Source organism: Bidens hawaiensis, unplaced genomic scaffold, assembly GCF_021521415.1.
Source record: "Bidens hawaiensis isolate Kalapana, Puna unplaced genomic scaffold, B.hawaiensis_p1.1 tig00010384_1, whole genome shotgun sequence".
Taxonomy (NCBI): Eukaryota; Viridiplantae; Streptophyta; class Magnoliopsida; order Asterales; family Asteraceae; genus Bidens; species Bidens hawaiensis.
The window spans coordinates 377,746-399,097 of record NW_027491789.1 but is presented as its reverse complement, the minus strand read 5'-3'; the positions used below and the strand labels follow the sequence as shown (position 1 = coordinate 399,097).

Genomic DNA, 21,352 nt, shown 5'->3' with positions numbered 1-21,352 from the left:
TAACGTGTCAACTGAGTAAGATAATATAACTTGATGAAATAACTTTTGTTAATTAAAAATTATAGTTAAACATAACAAATCTATGATTACAATGATTAAGTATATGTGTAATTATTTACGACAATTCTACCTATATCTAACACAATTTCTGGATTATGGTGCGGGCTTATATATCTAACACAATTTCTGGATCTGTGTAAGATTCGACTAACTAAACCGCAAACATGCCCATTTAACACCCTTAGTTTTAAATTGTATTTTGGAAGAATGATACCATGTATGGGATCTTTATAAAACTTATGTTAACCCCTTTATCTTCTTTTGAAAAGTAAGTGCTTCCTTTGCATCAAATTTGAATGATGACTTTGTCTTGCTTGTTTGAGGACATGAATCTACAACACATGGTGTACTTACTTTGTTAGGTTGTATTAGGTTGGATTACTTGCTTGACTATTATTATAAATGAATTTTAAATAGGTTAAAAAAAAGGATAATATGGATTTTATTAATCCCATATTTTTGTTATTACCGATAATAATTCTAACTGAGGATGTTATTGCCAGAGTTCCCACCTTTATTAATTACAATATCATTTTCTTTTTCTTATTGGATATCCGTTACAAAAATAATCTTAAAACGACGTTAACCTTTATCTGAATTTCAAAATAACGTTTTAAAGCTTTTGATTGAAAGAGAACACAAGTCGATTTACGTAAAACTTATCTTTATTAAAAAAAACATAAAAAAAAACTAGAAGCACCGACAAAATCACAAAAAACAGATAAAATCTTATATCCAACATTTCATCACACATTAATTTGTCATTTATTTCCCATTCCAACCTAGTAATAAGCCAATATTCATATTGAACGGTATCAATACCAAAAATACCGGTACTGAATTTTTAAAATCTTGTTAATACCGGTATCAAAATACTAAGTTCGGTTACAAATACCGTGATGATACCAAATCGATACCAATTTCAACTCCGGCAGTACCCGTTTTGCTCATCTGTATCTCAACTTCCAACCCAATAAAAAATACATCATTTATTTACACAACTAAATAAATAAATAATTCTTGAAATAAATAAATGTAATTCATTCTGCCATCATCATCATCATCATCATCACCACCTATATATATTTCTATTTAAACAAAACATACCAACCCGTTACTTTCTCTTATCTGTCTTTCTTTCTATTTCTATTCTTTCTTAATTTTCACCCAAATTAAAACCAAGCCCTAGATCAAATCAAATCAATCAAGAACACACACTCACACAACAACAGGTAACCCTTCAATTCCGCTTTATTATTCATCAATTTCATTACTTTTTTACATTTTCAGACACCCTTTACGTTCAATTGCATTTCCCATTTCATTAATTTCTTTCATTTTTCAAAATCTTGATTTTCAATTTATAGGGTTTCATTTCTTGTTTTTTTTTTTTTAAATTTACATTCTTGGTGGAAATTGGGACTCAACTTTGTTTTGGTTTCTGGGTGTTGTTGTTAATGGAATCTCGTCACCATTTTCGTAGTTTAGTGGTATGAATTTATATTATTTTTATCATTATTATTATTATTATTATTTTAATAAATGGTGAGAAATCTTATATGATTATGACAGTTATTTTGATAATAATTTATGATATTAAATATTTGTTGTAATGATGATGATCCATTATATATGATGGAATATTTTATGCATTTGGGGATTATTTTTTAGGGTTAAATATTCGGTTTCATGATAAAAGTCAATTAGTAATTAATAATTATAGTTTGATTATGAAATGGTGTTATGTTTGTTGTAATGCAATGATGATGATCTAATTTGTATGATGAAATGATTTTTACATATATGGTTATTGCAATTTCTAGTGTTAGTTTATTCGGTTTGATGGTAACCATACCAATTAGCAAAATTTAATCGGATTGGAATTTATATGTAGTTTTTATAAATTATACACACACACACAATTTTATAGATAGTGTTTCAAAATAAGTATAGTTTTTCAAATGCTTCAAAGATTTTGACTGTAATTTGACCGATTTCTGACCGAAATTTGACCGTATTTGACTATTACCGATTTAGGGACTGATTTTTACAACACTGCTGCTTGGATACATTAATTTACCAGTGTTTGATTCATAATTCAATAACTTTAATAATCCAAATACGTTATACATAAAAAATGATTAAAGCCACTTGATGAAGGAATACATTTACATTTCAACTAGTTTTCTGATTCTGATTATTCAGTACATTGCATAATCACTTTCTTTGTGTTTGTAATATGTTTAATTTACATGTTTTTGATGGTTATGTAGGGACACGTGCCACCTGGATATTTTAGACGTTTGGGAAAACCGAGGGCTCAAGACGATTTAATATTGAGGAAGCGAGATAAGATGCGGAGGTGGTTGTGTTGTACGTGTCAAGTCGAAGAATCTTATCCTTCAAACGAAAATGGCTTGATGAAAAGCCACAGTGCTAACATTGATGGTATGCTACACATTATTAAATGTATTATAAATATTTTTAAAACTAATGAAAATATGATTGTGGTTGATCTTGTTTAATGCATATTGTAGGGCATCTAAACAAAGTACCACCACCTGTCAAATTTGATGCACAGAAAGCGGTGCCAACGATCGAAGTGCCAGCACTTTCACTCGATGAACTGAAAGAAAAAACCGAGAATTTTGGATCAAAAGCGTTGATCGGTGAAGGCTCATATGGAAGAGTTTATTTTGCAAATTTAAATAATGGGAAAAGTGTGGCTGTCAAAAACCTTGATGTTTCTTCTGAAGCCGAATCAAATAACGAGTTTTTGACTCAAGTAAGTTACTGTTTCTTGTGATAAATATCTTCATTTTAAAATTAGATTATTATTAAAACTATATAATCTTTATAATTTTATGCAAGACACCAAAGTTCATATAAAAATCTAAAATTCATAATAATCTATTTTATTTTTATAATTTTATAATCTATTTTTAATTTTATTTATTTTATTTTATTTTTAATTTTATAATCTATTTTTATTTTTTATGAATAATAATGCCATTTTTGGCATTATTATTCATAAAAAATAAAAATAGAAAAAATATTTCTAGGGTAACTGTATCCAACCCTGGCCTGTTTCGACCCAAACTAAAAGCGACCCGTTTAAACCTGTTTTGACCCATTACTCGACTTACATTTTTTCATCAGAGATTCAGAGTTTAAATATATGATCTACATTTCTAAATATTTAAACGGGCCGACCCAACTCGTTTTTAAACAGTGTCAAGATTTCCTATTTTGACCCGATTCTGTGATGAACCGCCACCCGGCCCGTCCAAATTAAGGTTTTTTTTTCCATTTTTTTAATGATGTTTGTCTTCCTAGGTTTCTATGGTCTCGACACTGAAGCACCCAAATTTTGTTGAGCTATGCGGTTACTGCGTGGATGGAAATACACGTGTCTTGGCTTATGAATTTGCAACCATGGGATCTTTACATGACGTATTGCACGGTACGTGTCTTGGCTTATGAATTAACGCTTTATATAAAAATTTAAAATTTTTTTGCTCGGGCTTAAAAATCGATATAAAAAAATGCAGGCAGGAAGGGTGTTCAAGGAGCACAACCGGGACCCGTGCTTGATTGGGCGCAACGATCAAGAATTGCTTGCGATGCAGCAAAAGGACTGGAATATTTGCATGAAAAGGCACAGCCTCCAATAATTCACAGAGATATTAGGTCTAGCAACGTGCTACTATTTGAGGATTTTCGAGCCAAGATTGCTGATTTTAATCTTTCAAATCAAGCGCCCGATATGGCTGCACGTTTACACTCTACTCGTGTTTTGGGAACTTTTGGCTATCACGCGCCAGAGTAATATGTTATTATATTATTATTGTTGTTATTATTATTATTTATTATTTATTATCATTATTATTATTATTATTAACACTACATGGTTTTATCATGAACAACTTTGTTGTTTTGCTAAATGTGTTTAATGATTTATGTAGATATGCAATGACGGGACAGCTGACACAAAAAAGTGACGTGTATAGTTTTGGTGTTGTTCTGCTTGAACTTCTAACTGGTCGGAAACCTGTTGATCACACAATGCCACGTGGACAACAGAGCCTTGTCACTTGGGTTAGTCGCTTTTTGATTTTTTTTTCCTTTTGACTTCTTCATTTTGTGGGCCCGCAAAAACGCGTTTACGAAAATAAATATTTCCACTTTTTTTTGCATTTTCTGTTAACAATCGATCTTATACGTGGTTATGGAAATTGTTTTATTTCAATAATTATGAGAACTGCAAGAACCGCATATTGCACTTAGTGTTACATAAAAGACGGTTACATAACCGCCTACCCACTGTCTCATTAATCAATAATCATTAATAATGCACAAGTACACAACGTCCAAGTGCTTTTTGCGGTTCTTGCATTTCTCAACATAACAATGGTACTGAAAATAATGCGTCTAGGATGTTTATGCAGTAAATATACACTTTGGTCGAAATTGCCACCTCTTAAATATATTGGTGATCTCATTTTGTGGGGTCCGATTTGGTTGAGAGGCGTGAAAACGGGACCCGCAAAACGGGGAGCACGACTAAAGAGAATTATGTAAACAAGTGAAATTGATATATTTTTCTTCTTTTTATCACATAAGGCTACACCAAGGCTGAGTGAAGACAAGGTGAAACAATGTGTTGATCCAAGGCTCAAAGGCGAGTACCCTCCAAAAGCAGTTGCAAAGGTATTGACATTTACCGCGATCATTAACTACTGACATATAGAAGTGTTAAACGGGTCGGCTTCGCGGGTCCAACCTAACACAAACCCGAAAATTTGACATGGACCCGAACACGATCCGTATATTCGTGGGTTGACCCGAACACGACCTGTATATTAGTGGGTTGACCCGAACATGACCTGCTTGACCCGAAAATTATTTATTTATTTTTATTGTTTTTACATATTAATACTTAAGTTTTATTTTACAACAAAAACACACATTAATTTAAAACACTCACATTTCAATTATAAAATATAAAAATATCATGTTAATTTTCTTTTTAGTTTAATATTTCAGCATAAGATACCCAACCAATTTATTTATCGCATAAAACACATATTAGAAAAATATATAATAATATAATAAGAAATAAATTAGTTAAACGGGTCAGCCCACGAACCCGCCAGGTCGACCCAAACCCATGAATTTCGTGTTAGGTCGATCCGTGCCATGTTGGAAACTCACGGGCCTACTGACTGACATTTGTTTTGTTGATGTAGCTGGCGGCGGTGGCAGCTTTATGTGTGCAATACGAGGCCGATTTTAGGCCTAATATGAGCATTGTTGTGAAAGCGCTTCAACCGCTGTTGAGGGCTCCTGCACCAACATCAGCAACTCCAGAAGTATAAAGTGATTTGTGACAGTAGATTTACAAATTTATATATTTTTTGGTTCATGACATGGATGTTCAGATTGGCATGCTGCATTACATACCTTTGGTTAATAATAATAATAATAATAATAATAATAATAATAAATACATGGTTTTCTTTTATTACTAGTTGTTGAAATGCAAAAGAAATACTTAAGTGGAATTGGCATGTCATTTAGTTTTTCAATAATAATTATAATATATAATGTTTCATGTAAATGAAAACATATTATTTTGTTTAGCATTTTGTATGAGTTTTACCACAAACTAATTTGTGTCTAACATTGTAACTTGTTTTGAAGTTTTTTTTTTTAAGTAATTAATAACAAGAAATATATTGGAGATGATTATAATATAGGGAAAGTGAATAATTTATGTCAATAATTTCATTATATATTATATGTCAATAATTTATGTCATTATATATAGATGTCAATAATTTTTGTTTGTCATTATTGTACAACTTGTCCATTATATATGCTAGTAAACCGAAGGAGGTAAAAGACTAAAAGTGACAATAATACCCTATGATTTAACCCATTAAATTTACTTTTGTTAGAGCATCTTCAACGGGAGACGCTAAGAACCGTCCGCCGCTAGCTCCACGTCACCACCACCCCCTTCTTCTCTCTCCTCTCATCTCCCTCACAAAACTGGCCGTCTCCTCTTCTCAATTTCCTGACGGTGCCAACAAGGCACTATTGGATGTTTGGTCTATGCACTTATGAAAGATAAATGACATAATCCGTAATTGCTAGCATGATAAAGTATGAGTTCTATTATTTACTCTATTTTATATTTTTAGATATACTTGTTAGATTTGAATAATTCAAACTATAACAATAACATATGGCCTAATAATAATCAATGTTAGTGATAATATGATATGCCCAATATTGTTTATATTTTTCATTTTCGTTGCAAAAGACAATTCAACTTTAACGAAAAATAACTTTGTATGCCTCTACGAGACGAAAATAATATTCTAAATAATAACAAAAAAAAAATCGATAAGTTTTTTTATTTTGAAGTCTAAGGGGGTGCTTGGGATCGCTTATTTTCATCCACTTATAACTTATGAACATTTTAAAAAGTAATAAGGTGTTTGAGATTGCTTATATTGTGAGAGGAAAAATTCAATAAGTTATACTTTTGTAACTTATTAACTTAATGAAAAGTTTTAAGAAGGCAAAATGAGGAATCCCAAACACCCCTTAAGTGTAAGCAAAGTCTAAATGAAGGGGGTGAGTGTATATATACTAAAAACATAGAGGTTAAGAATAAAAACATTAAAAAACATGTTTTTTTGTTTGGTTTTCATTAACATTCGATACACTCATACACCCATTGAACCCTAGCATCTGATTCAAGATAAACTCACATCAGGTAATCTCAGTTTCACCTTGTATCCACTGGATCAATATGTTCTTTAATACCTAACTAATTGTTTCACTTTTTATTAATTTTATTTCATATTAATCTGTTAGTTAAATACCATTTGTTGTGATTAGGAATTAGAATATATACATATATATATATGTGCGTGTGTGTGTATGTGTGTATATATATATATATATTTATTTATTTTTCATGTGTTATGTTTACATTTTGTTTCATAGATTTATTATAGGGTTGAAGAACCTTGTTTCATCATTGTGCTTTAAAACTTGGGGGGTGTAAACAAGCCGAGCCGAGCTTGACTAGGCTCGTTTTGACTTACGAGAGCTCAAGCTTGGTTTTCTTTCAATTATTTATTAATTATTAATTTATATAAATTTTTATATATTTTGAGAAAACTTTTAAATTGAGCCTAAGCTTGGCTCGAGCTCGGCTTGTTTATAATTATTTATTATTTTATATACATTTTTATTTATTTATTTTTTATTTTGAGAAAACTCTTAAATGAGCCTAAGCTTGGCTCGAGCTCTTGTGCAGTTAAACTAGCCAAAGCTCGGCTCGATGTTGGTTATGCAGATCAAAATTAATACATGGAAGCCCAAAAGAGTTAAAACTTATAAATACACAAGGATCGAGCTCGGGCTTGATAACTAAACGAGCTTTTTTCGAGGCTCGGCTCGGCTTGTTTCGAGCTTGTTATCGATCTGATCTCGAGTAGCTCGTGAGCGGCTCAGCTCAGTTTGTTTGCACCCCTATTTAAAACTAATATGAAATACACATTTATAGTCAGTTTCCAGTTCGGTTCTTTCAAGATTCACCTGAGATGTTTTAAGCTTATTTTTATAGGTCAAACAGAATTATCCTGGAATGGATATAATCAGCACGCTTCCTCCGAACATAATAGAAACCATCATATGTCTTTTACCGATACAAGACGCAGCAAGAACAAGTATCCTATCTCGGGAATGGAGGTCCATTGGATCAAAATTCCTAAACTTGCGTTTCTCGAGGAAACATTTCAGGTATCAACCGACGAGTTGCCCGATACGGGTAACCAAGAGATGATCAAGAACCGCAAACTATTCGATGCTATAGACCATGTCCTACGACTGCACGAGGATCCAATACACGAGTTCACGCTTTCCATGGTCACAGAGGGCACCTCTCAGGATTTCGATCGCATGATGTTTCTTATGTTACATAGAAATACTATCAAGAAATTAAAACTTGAATTTGTCCCGGGGTACACATTCCATCTTGGTGTCTTCGCTTCTCATCCGTTAACGGACCTACATCTCGTTGGTTGTGGTCTTTACTCCGAACCATTGTTTGAAGGATTCGCTAATCTTTCTTGCTTATATATTCAAGACTTAACGGTTTCTAAAGAAACACTTCTACTTATCCTATCCGGTTGTCCATTACTTAAGAGCATGACGTTGGTAAGTTTTTACAAATTTGCATATTTTTCGACCATCGTCATCGTTTTCAATTTTTCTTAATTTATCTAAATATTGTATTGTTGTTGCAGGATATTGAGGATTTAACTTATCCTAGAAATGTCGTTTCCACCGTTATTAACCTATTCGAGTATTTCCCAATGATTGAAAATCTGACTATTAGATTTGGGATTCTTCGGGTAATATTATTCACTTGGTATATAATTGAGTTAAACCATGAATAAAACTAGGTTTGTTCAAAAAGTTTGTGTCTCATAGCTCGAATCTAAACGAGTCGGATCCGCTTGGGTTGATTTCTAAACGAGACAAGCTCAAGCCATGGTTGGCTCGGCTCGTGGCTCGGTCTTGGCTCGTTGGTTCGTTTGTATTAAATCTTACATTTTAATATATAATAATGATAATAGCATACCAAAGAAAAAATAGAAAAAATACATATATTATACCACTTGAGCTTTAGAACATTATAAAAAAAAGAACAAAAATAAAACATATAATGTTATACTTTCTCTAGTCTATAATTTTTTTTTATTAATTGATGTTCAAAATTATATTTTTCTTGTTTATAAATCAATATATCAGTAAAATAAATAAATAAGTAAGTAATAAATTTAAAAAATAAAAAAGTCAACAAGCTCGGCTCGATCTTTAAACGAGCCGATCTCGAGTCAGCTTGTTGAAGTTCGAGCTTGCCCTGGCTCGGTTCGATGGTTCGTTTATATTAAACCCTAAAATTTAATATATAATAATAATAGCATACCAAAGGTAAAATAAAAATAATGCATATACTTGAGTATTAAAACATTATAAAAAGGAACAAAATAAAACATATAATTTTATAACTTATAATTTCTCTAGTTTATAAATTATAAATAATTTGATGTTAGAAGTTATATTTTTATCGTTATATTTATCAATATATCAGTAAAATAAATAAATAAGTAATAAATAAAAAAGTTAACACGCTCGGCTCGATCTTTAAACGAGCCGAGCTCGAGTCAGCTCGTTTAAGTTCAAGCTCGCCCTGGCTTGGCTCGACTACAATCCTAAATAAAACTAACTTATTAATCTTTGTTTTGGCTGTGGTTCAAGTATTTTTCACAAGACGGTATTCCACAAGAGCTTCGAAGCGCATTAGTCCACCTCACATACGTATGCATAAAAGATACAAGTTTCCTTCACGAAGATGGATTACCTTTCGTTGTTCTTTTGATTAAAAGCTCCCCAAACTTAGAGAAACTCAAGCTAGAGGTAAATACTATATAACATAAGTCAATTTGTATTTATGTTTTTATTATTATGCGAAAATAAACTAACACAAGAAATAAACATGCAGATTTTAGATGATTCATGGCTTGAGATATATGAGAGAAGAGACTTGTTTACACTAGAAGATGATTCGAATATATGGTTGGAGCATCTGAACGAATTGGAGATCGTAAATATGATTTACAGAGATGTTGAGTTGGATTTTGTGAAACTTATTTTGGCAAAGTCGCCTGCGTTGAAGAAGGTGAGGATATTACTATACAACGAGGTTGCTAAGGATGAAGAATATCATATTTTGGAAATATTCAGACAATGTCCACACGCGTCTTCGGATGTAGACGTTATTGTTGAAGGTATCGGGGGCTCGTGCACAAGCTCACGATGTGTAATGTAGACGGAAAAACGAGAGTTTATGGCGTTAATCACATTGACAGATTGTTTATGCAGACTTTGGTTTGTTTTGTCATTATGTATGTTTAAACTATATAGTAGTTCTGATATTATATACTCCTTTTAAATATTTAAAATCTTATATTCATCTATTTTGTTAAATACATAATAATTCTCCATCCTCCTTTTACTTCAAACAGGAATATGGTTATCATAGGATAAATGTAAAACAAACTAATATTAAGACCCGTGCTGCAGTGAGGGCGAAAAACCGTTTTAAAAACTAAATCGTTTAACTTAATGGCGGTCTTTAGCACATTCAAGTCGTTAAAGAAAGGAACTTACGAGGACAAATGAAAAGTAGATGTAAAAGCGTTGAAGCATGTACGTCTGTTTCTAAACACTATTTACGATAAAGTGTGAAGGAAAAAAAACATAAGTATATAGTAATTGTAACAAAGGGTACATTAGGGGCCAAATGATTTTCCTTTCACTTTCACAAAATACAAAGTAATTGATAAACAAAATACATAAAAAAGGAAATTATGATTTGTGTCCTTTTGTTGTGGTGGGTGTGGGGGGGGGGGGGGGGGGGGGGGGGCAGAAATCACACTTTGATCATATTAAGCATTAAGTCTACCCATTAGACTAAGGGTAATGAGGTTTGGTTGAGCCCCAGGTGAGCAAGCAGAACCCGACACGTAGGCGATGACATAGCACTGGATCAAGCCCCTCAACCAAGCCTCGAAGGGTGTAGTGGTCAGGTGATCCGGGGCTTGATCCAGTTATTTATTTATTTTAAATATTAATTTTAATATTAGTATTAATATTCTTCTTCTTCACCTTCACTGAAACATACAAACATACACACAGATCACACCACCACCACCGATCACCGGACCACCATCCACAGATCACACCACCACCGATCACCGGACCACCACCACCACCACAGATCACACCACCACCACCGATCACCGGACCACCACCACCACAGATCACACCACCACCACGATTCGGGGCTTCTTCCTCCCAAAACATACACACACTCCTCTCTCTCTCTCAAAAACCCAACATACACACACTCCTCTCTCTCTCTCTTGCGTCCCGCGGCCACAGCCACGCCGGACCACCGCGCCCCCAACCACCTGAGGGGTGTAGCGGTGTTCGCAAGCCACGTAGGCGGCCGCGCCCCCCACTACCCTCAGCCTTACCACCCACCACCAACTTATTAACACTCATATACATAATTATCTTAAAAAATTATAAAACTACGAAGTTAAATGGGTTAAACAAACATATATATAAAGAAATAAACCTAAATGAACGAAACATGCAATTATGCAATTATGTTCGCTTATTTATTTAAATGAATGAAATAAAAAATGTGTATTGTTTTTTTATTAGTCCCAACTAATGAATTGACACGTATTTGTTCCTAACGGTCTGTGACTAACAGGATCCTAACGCCATTAGTTGCAGGTCGTCGGAAAAAAACGTTTTTTCCCATAAAACTCACATTTTTTTCGAACATTTCCGTCCCAAACATCCTTGTAACCTTAGATCGGACGTTCAGGAACCTTTTTATCTAACAAAACCCCCCAATTGTTGAGTTCGTCGGAACCCTATAACCATCGTCGAAATCAGTTAGTGGTGGCGGTATTCATGTTGAGTTTTTCAGCCAAATATGTGAGTTTTCCGACAATTTGCAAGTAACAACGTTAGGATTCTGTTAGTCACAAACCGTTAAAACATATACATTTAAAGTTTAGACTCTAAATAGCGAATTCGTTAGTTGGGATCGACAACAAACAAACCAACCATAAAAACCAATATATATAATCTTAAATCCATCCACCAAAACCTCAAAACCCTCCGCAAAACACTTCCACTAAACCCCAAACATGTCCCAACCTTCATCAACTCTCGAATCAAACACTTACCCAGATGAATTAACCATCAATAATCTTCAACAACCCATCAATTCCACCTTCAATTCAACCCCACAACCCAGTTCACCAACACCCACATCTCAAATCCCAAATTCAACCCAAACCCATCTCACAAACCCTCACAGATCAACCCCACCGAACCTCGGAACCCGAAACAAACCCGGCACCGAAAAAAGCCCAAAACTTTGAAAAAACATGATTTTGTTGAGTTTGAGAGGTTAAGTGTGTGTGATTGTGATAAGAGAGGCGACAGGGCGAGAGTGCGGTACGACCGGGATGAAATTGAGGGGTTAAGGTTTTGTAATTTGGATCAGCAGAAGAAGAAGTGGATTGAGGTTTATTGTGGGCTTGGGTCTGATGTGGCAAAGGATTATGATAATTTGGTTGGGTCTAATAAGCTTGATGAGGGGAATTATGTGAGTTTTGATCCGCGGTTGCGGTTCGGGAAGCGTGGTGATTTTGTTGGTAAGTTTTTTTTTTAGATGCTATGCAGTCAATCTCGGTTATCGGCCGTCATGTGAAATATCGGTCATAAAAATCGGTACCGATAATATCGGCAATATTGACCGATATTTCACCGATATTCCCGATATTAGTGTTTTAAGTCTTAATTTTCAACTTTTAGTGTTTCATGTTGGTGTTTCGAGTCTTAATCAGTTCCTACATGCTACAATTGTTAGTGTTTTGCAAGTTGCAAAAGGATAATTTGTTAATAGTAGGCGAATATACTGAATTGTTAGTGTTAAAGTGCTATATATATATATATATAAATTATGCAAGATATTAAAATTACCGATATCTCAAATATCGGTCCTCGAACGATATCCGATATTTTTCCGCATTAACTGCTTAGGTTAGATGTTATTAAAAGAGGATTAAAATGCAGTTTGTGATGGTTTTTGTGTGGTTGGTATTAGGGGGCGTGTTTATTGGTTTGTTCGGTTTTCAAAGTTTTTTGCTCTAACCGAAAAAACTTAACTGCATAAACTGATTTATTATTCACTTTTGAAATTATGTGAGTTTTGATCATCGGCTGCGGTTTGGGAACCGAAAGAATGGTGTTGGTGATTTTGTTGGTATGTTTTTTTTTTTTAATTTTTAGGTTACTAATTTTTGCTAAATGTTATTAAAAGAGTATTTAAATGCAGTTTGTGATGGTTTTTGTGTTGTTGGTATTAGGGGGTGTTCACTGGTTTGTTCTGTCTCAAAATTTTTTGCTCTAACCAAAAATGGAACTGAATTTAACTGCTTAAACTGATTTATGTGAGTTTGTGATGGTTTTGTTGGTATGTTTTTTATCTTTTAAGTTATTAGATTTTGGTAAATGTTATTAACGAAAAGTCTTGAAATGCAGTTTTTGATGGTTTTTGTGTGTAATATTGTGTGGTTGGTATTAGTGGTGTTCATTGGTTCGGATATTGGTTTATTCGGTTTTGAGTTATATTTTGGCCCTAACTGAAAACTGAACGATCCGGATTAGTAATGTGTCTAACCGAACTGAAGTTAACCGGTTAAACTGATTTATTAGATGCTAATAAAAACTCTTGAAATGCAGTTTGTGGTTGATATTAGGGGTAGTTCGGATATTGGTTTATTTGGTTTTGAGTTATATTTTGGCCCTAACTGAAAACTGAACCATCCGGATTAGTAATGTGTCATAACCGAACTGAAGTTAACCAGTTAAACTGGTTTATTAGATGTTATTTAAAGAGTCTTGAAATGCAGTTTTTGATTATGTGGTTTTAGTGGCGAGTTCATCGGTTCGGATGTTGGTTTATTCGGTTTTGAATTATATTTTTACTAACCGAAAACCAAATTTAACCTGTTTAACTGATTTATTCGGTTTTATTATTTATTTTTTGCTATAACCAAAACCGAACTGATCCAGGTTAGCCGAATTCAATCGATCTACTCGGTTATTTTGCACACTTAAGTTGATATGCTCACATAGTCACATTATTGATGATAAAAATGGATTTTGCACTTGATAAGTTCATTTATTATAAATATCAGTACCCATAGACACTTGATAGACAGTTCTTTTGACCATTTGTCATAACACACTTAATAGACAGTTTTTTTTTTAAGAATTATGTTTGTTCTATTGTGTATTTGTGTTCTTTGAAAAATGTAAGTGCCATATATTGACTGGTATGTTGATATCTTGCAGGTAATGGCTCTGAAAACATTAGCTGTGACATGCAGAACATGAATCAAGTGGATAGTTTATCTGGTATAGATGCCAATGATATTGATGAAGAGGAAGATTACTATGAAGACGAAGATAGTGATTCAGAATATGCTAGCATCCAAAGGCCCGCGCTTTATGTTACCGGAGAACCTGATTTTGATTCGGGCCCACCACAAGATGGGCTCGAGTATCTTAGACGTGTCAGGTAATGTTCCACCTCTTTGTTTATATCGTTTAGAACGATTCATCATCGTACTCAGTAAATCCCACCAATAGCAAAGCTATGGTAGGGTCTGAGGAGGGTAAGATGTAGACAGCCTTACCTCTACCCCATAGGGATAGAGAGGCTGCTTCCGGTGAGACCCCCGGCTCGATTCGTTTAGAATTATTGTTTTTGCTAAATGTGACAATCTTGATCCGTTTACTTATGAATGAGTCAATTTGTGTTATGTTTTGTGCATAGATGGGAAGCAAAGCGTATACCGAAGGTGAAGATTGCAAAGGTGGATAAAACGGTGTTAGAGAAAGAGCAAACTGTTTATATGCCAAATATTCCGGATATTGCAGTGTGTCCCGAGCACTTAATGCCATCGAAAGAGTGGGAAGATGTTTTTCTTGCTGATTTTTCAAAGCTTAGGCTGGTAAGTTTGTTTTTTTTTCTATAAAATAAACTGAAATTGTGGTCTAAAGTTGTGACTCACTGCATAGGACTTATTAGAGGGCCCGCAGTTGACATGGTAACTATTAGTTGTTGCAAAACAGGTGGATTGAGTAACGGGTGGTATTTTGTACGGGTCGGGCTGGTTTGGCACAAAACACTCTTTGGCCAACATAATTAGTTACTTACTTCGATGATGATTTAACCTTTTTAATACAGTTATTTAGCAAGTTTTATGCGTTAAAGATACTCATTGGGTGGCTAATGGCTTTTGCCTCGTTTACCCATTTAACCCAATTTGACTTGTTTTTATAGCCATTTTTTTATTTTACTCATTTGACCCATTTAAGATAGGGTGACTTTTGACCTGTTTAACTCAATTTGACATGTTTTTTGATCTTTTTTTTGTCATTTAATTTTACTCATTTTTTTTGTCATTTAATGTTTTTGATCTTTTTTGTCATTTAAAAAAAAAAAAATTTTACTCATATGACTCATCAGAAATAAATTATAGAAGGATGACTTTTGACCCGTTTAACCCAACTTGACCCGTTTTTCTTGTTTTATTTTTAGTTTACTCATTTGACCCATCAGAAATAAATTATAAAACGATGACTTCTGACCCGTTAACTCAATTTAACTTGTCTTTCTAGCTATTCATAAGTAAACAAGTCAAAATTTCAACGTCTAATTTGTCGTCGTTTTCATATTTGCTTTACTTTCAGGCATTATCCGAGGCAGAAAGTTCAGACTCTACACTCTCAGACCAAACCGAACCAACCCCCCTTGCCCAAACCATTATCGACAACGCGATTCAAGAAAAACTTGTAACATCCTAAAATTTATAATGTTAAATAAAGAAAGTTACGTTTAGTGATTTCGCGTTATTAATTAATTAATGTCGAGTAAAGAACGGATCATGGACTTAGATTAATTAAGATGGGTTAAATGAGAATGGGCCTTAGGTCCATGGGCTTTAAGGATATAAATATCCCCTAAACCAACCTAAAACCCTAAACCCTCATTTCATTTCCATCATAATCTCTACACACTCAAAAACACACACATACACTACACCATATTCGGCCGAGAGAGAGAGAGACATCCGAGACCAAGAATCAGGCCGACCATTATTAGATCTTCAATATACGAGATAACCGAGCAAACCGCGACCACACCGAACGTATAAAAGGTATGTTCTTGACCTTTAAAGTTTACGTTTTATTGAACGTTTATCCTTTTGAATGTCCTTAAGCTTAAAGATCCAAGCTTTATAGTATATACGGGATATATATACGACCGAAAATGGTTAGGGAACGTTAGTGGGTGATGTCGAACCATAACAAGGGTATTAAAATCGCCAAAATGCTTGATAAAAACCAAACCCGTAGCTGAACTGGGCAACTTCGCCTGCAAAAGCTTAACTTCGCCTTCAAAGCTTAACTTCGCCTTCAAAGCTTAACTTCGCCTTTAAAGCTTAACTTCGTCTACGGCCAAGTTCGCCTAACTGGTAACATCGCCTAAGGCCAAGTTCGCCTAATTGATAACTTCGCCTACGGCCAAGTTCGCCTAATTGATAACTTCGCCTAAGGCCAAGTTCGCCTAATTGATAACTTCGCCTAAGGCCAAGTTCGCCTAATTGATAACTTCGCCTACGGCCAAGTTCGCCTAACTGATAACTTCGCCTAAGGCCAAGTTCGCCTAACTGATAACTTCGCCTAAAGCTAAGTTCGCTTAAGGTTTAACTTCGCCTAAAGTTAAGTTCGCTTAGAAAATAAATTAAAAACCTAATGAAAAATGTGTTAAGACAGTTAATGGAAATAAAACTTTTCCAAGCTGACCTGGCAGCTCGACCCCAGCCAGGGGCTCTGCCCCTTGGACCCTGCTAGGGGCTGCCGCCCCTAGACCCCGCTGCCAGGGGTGCTGCCCCCGGACCCCCGTTCGTTGTGGGTCATATAAAGATAGAAATACAACATGAGTAGTAGTAGTTAATTGATACGTATACTTGTTATACAGTCAGCCGTGCACAACTGAAGAAAGGGATAACTATTAACGGAGAGCGTAACAGGATTCAGGTGAGTTTCTAGCCCCATTTATGTGTTATGTTTTCGGGGCTGTGTGCATACTCAATATGTTTGTTAATACGCTTATCCTAAGAGATAAGTGTATGCCTTATGTGGATAATGTGAAATGTATGAATGATTGCTTGATGGTACGTGAACGATCTTCGGATATTGCACGTACTGTCAGGTTGTAACGCTATGTATAAGATAAGTATGATATGTATGCTTATGTGTATGAAAGTGATAAAGTTAATAAAAGAAGGAAATGATGGTTGTATGGTTACGAAAAGGGTACCGAGCCCTAATAATACTCGAGGTATGATGTGTGGTTGTATGGTAACGAAGAGGGAATCGAACCCTACTAATATTCGAGAACTAGGGAACCGAACCCTACTAATATTCGAGGAAAGAGGGTACCGAGCCCTAATAATACTCGAGGAAAGAGGGTACCGAGCCCTAATAATACTCGAGGAAGGAGGGTACCGAGCCCTAATAATACTCGAGGTATGATGTATGGTTGTATGGTAACGAAGAGGGAATCAAACCCTACTAATATTCGAGAACTAGGGAACCGAACCCTACTAATATTCAAGGAAAGAGGGTACCGAGCCCTAATAATACTCGAGGAAGGAGGGTACCGAGCCCTAATAATACTCGAGGAATGTAGGGCGTAATGCTCTTTATAACGTAAGATATGAAAGTAAGTTAATACAAAAGAAAGTATGAAAGTATGAAAGTATGAATGAAAGAATATAAGTTTATGTGTATTGTATAGTGTATGATTAACTAGAACTCACTCAGCGTAGCTGACTTTTAGTATGCACGCAGGTGAGTAGGATGAGGCAGCTCGCTTGAGGAGACACGTGGCACTGAATAAGAGGCTGGCATCGGAAGACTCAAGACGTTTAAGTTTAATGTTTCGTTTATTTTGAAAGACAAAATGATGTTTTAAGACAAGACGTGTTTTGTTATGAAATGTTTTATGAAAGCTTTTATATTCCGCGAAAGTTTTAATTAACTCTGATATTTAGAACTGTGTTTATGAGTAAATCCAACACGAAAGTAGGGCTACCGGTAACGGGGCCTTACAAATCTTGATTTCACAAATGACGACACTGACACACTCATAGTTCAAGAAAATCTTGACGTCAACCAAACCGAAGACAAAACCGCCGCCAACGACTTGCCCAGCTTTCGAACCATTATGGAGATGGAACCCAGGGCCCGCGTGACAATGCTGAGGAAACGGATAGTATCCGTGGAGCAAATGAGCTATCTGGGTCGACCCGATTGTGCATGGCTGTTTGCTCTTTGTGCAGCCATTGATACACCTCTAGATGCCGACACTAGTGCTTCACTTCGTTGCCTTTTGAGAAAATGTGCTGCCATGCGGGCTGCAAAAACGAGCCTTGATGATGAAGTTATTATGCTTAATATTATAGCGACTGTGTCGGGCGGGTATTTCGGGCAGTTGGAAACCAGTTAATTGAAACATGTTGTGGAAGTGAACAGTTGAGTTTTGATCTGAGATGGGATTTTGAGAAAGATGATTTTTTTTGGAATTTGGTTTTGTTTATAAGCTGATGCTTTTATATAAGTATGTTTAATTCCATTATATGTAGTATACGGTTTTTTCTTGGATTTGCGTAGAAGTGTAAAATGAGACGAGCCCGATATTGAGCTCGGCTCGTTGATTTACGAGAGATGAGAATGAATTGGATATTGTGTTGGAGCATCTGAACGAATTGGAGATTAATATATGTTTTAGGTACTCAGACAGTCAGTTGGATTTTGTGAAGCTTATATTCGCTAAGTCACCAGCGCTAGAGCAAGTGACGATATTCTTATGTGGCGAATTTGATCATGAGGATGAATTGCGTGCTTCAGATTTCCTTTTAAACTCCCCATGCACATCACCGGTGGTGCAAAAGTTAGTTTTTATTAGAAAGTAAGGATATTCGGTCTCATGTGACGACTTTGATGAGGATGACGAATTGCATATTTCAGAACTCCTTTTAAACTCCCCATGCGCATCACCGGTGGTACAAGTTGAAATCCAGTTAGTTATAACACTTGGTGGTTTGGTTCTTTTTTGTTTTGATCCATTGTGATATTTTGAAATGGATGATCTTTTGCATATCTAATTTGTTAAAATGTTATGCTTAATTTTAACGCCTGTCTGGCAGTGCGCGCATATGATGTATATGTGTGGGCTCTCGGGTGGGCAAAAGTGAAATTGCACTAATTTTGACGTTATTTTACTAATTTCGTGAAAATAGCGTTAAAAGTGACGGAAGGTTGATTAGGCATCATGTGGTGGCGTTGTTAGCCGAAAGACAAGGGTGAATGCATAATAATCGACCGATGGTTGAGTGTTATGTGCCTTATGTCCAAGGCTTAATGCAAAACTACTATCGAGCCGGGGGTCTCACCGGAAGCAGCCTCTCTATTTCTACAGGGTAGAGGTTAGGCTGTCTACATCTTACCCTTCTCAGACCTTACCATAGCTTTACTATTGGTGGGATTTACTGAGTACGATGATGATGATGATGTTATGCTTAATTTTCTGGTTTTAAAGTTGTGATTGAGAATGAGAAAGCATATGATTATTTTGTTAAATTCAATCATATGAGAAGGCATATGATTATTTTCCAAGCCAAATTCAAGGCTAGGTTAATTTAAGCTTGACCCGGCTTAGTTAGTTTCATAAATGGTTACTCGAACTAAACTGACACTCAAAGCTTCAATATATTCAAGAACTAGGTTAGGTACCCATGTACAACACGGGTTTAACTGATCTAATTTTATAAGTAAAAAACGTTTGAAATTTTGATAACAAAAAGGCATGATAAACAAATTTGCTTATTAAATTAAAAAAAAGTACAAACATACATTACATTTAAAAATAAAAAGTTATAAAAGCATAATTAATCAAGTAAGTGCATAATGCTGGTAATACTAAAAGAATTCAATAAATGTTTTAACTATATTTATGAAAAAAAAACATATGCTTAATAGTGTCTTAGAGAACATTAAAGGCGAGCTCTCATTGCTTCTTTGCGCACGGCTCTCGTTAGGTTTCTGCTCCATCTCGTAGCATTTGTTCACATCCAATGTCAAAGTTGGAATAGAAGTTACAGTGTGGGCATATCATATTTGCTAAACAATTATGTATGAAAATGTTAGTTCAAAATACGCGACTTTAATGATGTGTAGAAACAAAAATCAAGAAAGCATGTCTGTTAATAATAAATTTGATAGGTAATGAATTTGACAATTTACCTGAATGGTTTCAAGACCAGTTTAGATTACCAATTGCATCATCAAGCTAATCGTATAGAAAATTGTTTTGCTGAAGCACAATGCAATAACTAATGAATTCGATAATTTACTTGAACGGTTTCAGGATACCACTTGTTTTGCATTATCAAGTTGATTGTTCATAATCAACTTTAAAAAACGAAAGTAATGTCAATTAGTAATCAAGAACATAGAGGTGAGAAAATTAACAAAAATTTGAAAGGAATGTCAATTAGTAATCAGGTACTAAACCGCAGGTACTAAGTCACAAAGTAACTTTTTTTTTTGTTAATATCGTAATCGGGTCAATTAGACCCGATCTCAATTAGTTAACACCTAATCTTTCATCTCAAGTGAGCACTTCTAATGTAATCAAGTACTAAGTCACAGGTTGCATCATTTATTTCTAAAACACTAATCTTAATTGAATTTCGATTCTTAACAGTAAATTATACATAAATGGGTTTCTAATCATATGCCTATATATGTTTATAATTAATTTTTGAAGTGATGCAGCAGTGATGTTTAGGTAAAGACTTATTATTCTTCGAATAATATACCTACCTGCATATTGGTTTAAGTGAAAAGGTGTTTATAGCAGCACAAACAAAATCCGAATTCAGACCCCGATAATCAGATTTCTAATTATGTTTACAATTAGTAATTACAAACAGAAAATGATTCAGAAATTAACTGCAATTAAAAAAAAACGAACTAAGATTCTGTTGGCGGTATTTAGGGTTTATGATGTGATAGAAATTGAGCAAATTGTAATAAAAACAACGAACAAAATTAGTAATATACCTTAAATAATCGAACAACAATGATTGGGAACGTGATGATACGGATTTGTTTACACACTATCGTTCGATTAATATAGATACACAAGGAAACTAAGAGAGAGGATAATTATTTAGGGTTTCGGAATTTAGGTTTGGGTAAGAGCGGCTGATTAAAAAAGGAGTGGGGGCTTTTTTAGGCGGGATTTTGAGAATGAGAAGGGCTAAGGTGAGGACACGTGGCAAATAAAAGTTTTATTTATTAATTAGTATAGATAGTGTCGTGCCCTTGTGAGATTGTGATGTCCTCTAATACTTGAGGATTAGCTTTTTCGCCCGTTTATAATTATGAATAACTGGCTATAACTTTTCATTTGCCAATAGTTAATAGTTGAAGTTATTTAAATTAAAATTTCCTATTGTATTTAATAAGTTGA

The 21,352-nt window shown here is 34.7% G+C and overlaps 2 protein-coding genes and 1 pseudogene across 4 annotated transcripts; all 3 read left to right on the top strand.

Annotated features, from left to right (window-relative positions):
* The first annotated feature begins 1,232 nt into the window (after positions 1–1,232).
* On the top strand, positions 1,233–5,539 carry LOC143535067 (PTI1-like tyrosine-protein kinase 1). Of its 2 annotated transcripts, XM_077029400.1 has the most exons (8): positions 1,233–1,292; positions 2,334–2,508; positions 2,598–2,845; positions 3,397–3,523; positions 3,612–3,885; positions 4,026–4,158; positions 4,684–4,770; positions 5,310–5,537. In XM_077029400.1, exons 2-8 carry the CDS (start codon positions 2,415–2,417, stop codon positions 5,436–5,438), a joined length of 1,092 nt encoding a protein of 363 aa, XP_076885515.1. In that variant the 5' UTR covers positions 1,233–1,292; positions 2,334–2,414; the 3' UTR covers positions 5,439–5,537. The 2 variants fall into 2 exon arrangements, with proteins under 2 accessions (XP_076885515.1, XP_076885514.1); XM_077029399.1 differs by lacking the exon at positions 1,233–1,292 and having other exon boundaries at positions 2,338–2,508; positions 3,397–3,527; positions 3,616–3,885; positions 5,310–5,539.
* A 2,170-nt stretch (positions 5,540–7,709) lies between these two features.
* On the top strand, positions 7,710–9,999 carry LOC143535011 (F-box/FBD/LRR-repeat protein At1g13570-like; annotated as a pseudogene). Its single transcript, XR_013135643.1, has 4 exons — positions 7,710–8,298; positions 8,388–8,495; positions 9,406–9,564; positions 9,650–9,999. The product of XR_013135643.1 is annotated as an F-box/FBD/LRR-repeat protein At1g13570-like (transcript).
* Positions 10,000–12,939: 2,940 nt separating this feature from the next.
* On the top strand, positions 12,940–15,612 carry LOC143535043 (uncharacterized). Its single transcript, XM_077029382.1, has 4 exons — positions 12,940–13,000; positions 14,095–14,320; positions 14,579–14,756; positions 15,499–15,612. Exons 2-4 carry the CDS (start codon positions 14,124–14,126, stop codon positions 15,610–15,612), a joined length of 489 nt encoding a protein of 162 aa, XP_076885497.1. The 5' UTR covers positions 12,940–13,000; positions 14,095–14,123.
* The last annotated feature ends 5,740 nt before the right edge of the window (positions 15,613–21,352 follow it).

Coding starts and splice junctions, on each gene's coding strand:
- LOC143535043 (XM_077029382.1), top strand. CDS start 14,124: ATGCAGAACATGAATCAAGTGGATAGTTTATCTGGTATAGATGCCAAT. Junction 14,321..14,578: donor GAGTATCTTAGACGTGTCAG/GTAATGTTCCAC, acceptor TTTTGTGCATAG/ATGGGAAGCAAAGCGTATAC. Junction 14,757..15,498: donor ATTTTTCAAAGCTTAGGCTG/GTAAGTTTGTTT, acceptor CTTTACTTTCAG/GCATTATCCGAGGCAGAAAG.
- LOC143535067 (XM_077029399.1), top strand. CDS start 2,415: ATGCGGAGGTGGTTGTGTTGTACGTGTCAAGTCGAAGAATCTTATCCT. Junction 2,846..3,396: donor ATAACGAGTTTTTGACTCAA/GTAAGTTACTGT, acceptor TTGTCTTCCTAG/GTTTCTATGGTCTCGACACT. Junction 4,771..5,309: donor CTCCAAAAGCAGTTGCAAAG/GTATTGACATTT, acceptor TTGTTGATGTAG/CTGGCGGCGGTGGCAGCTTT.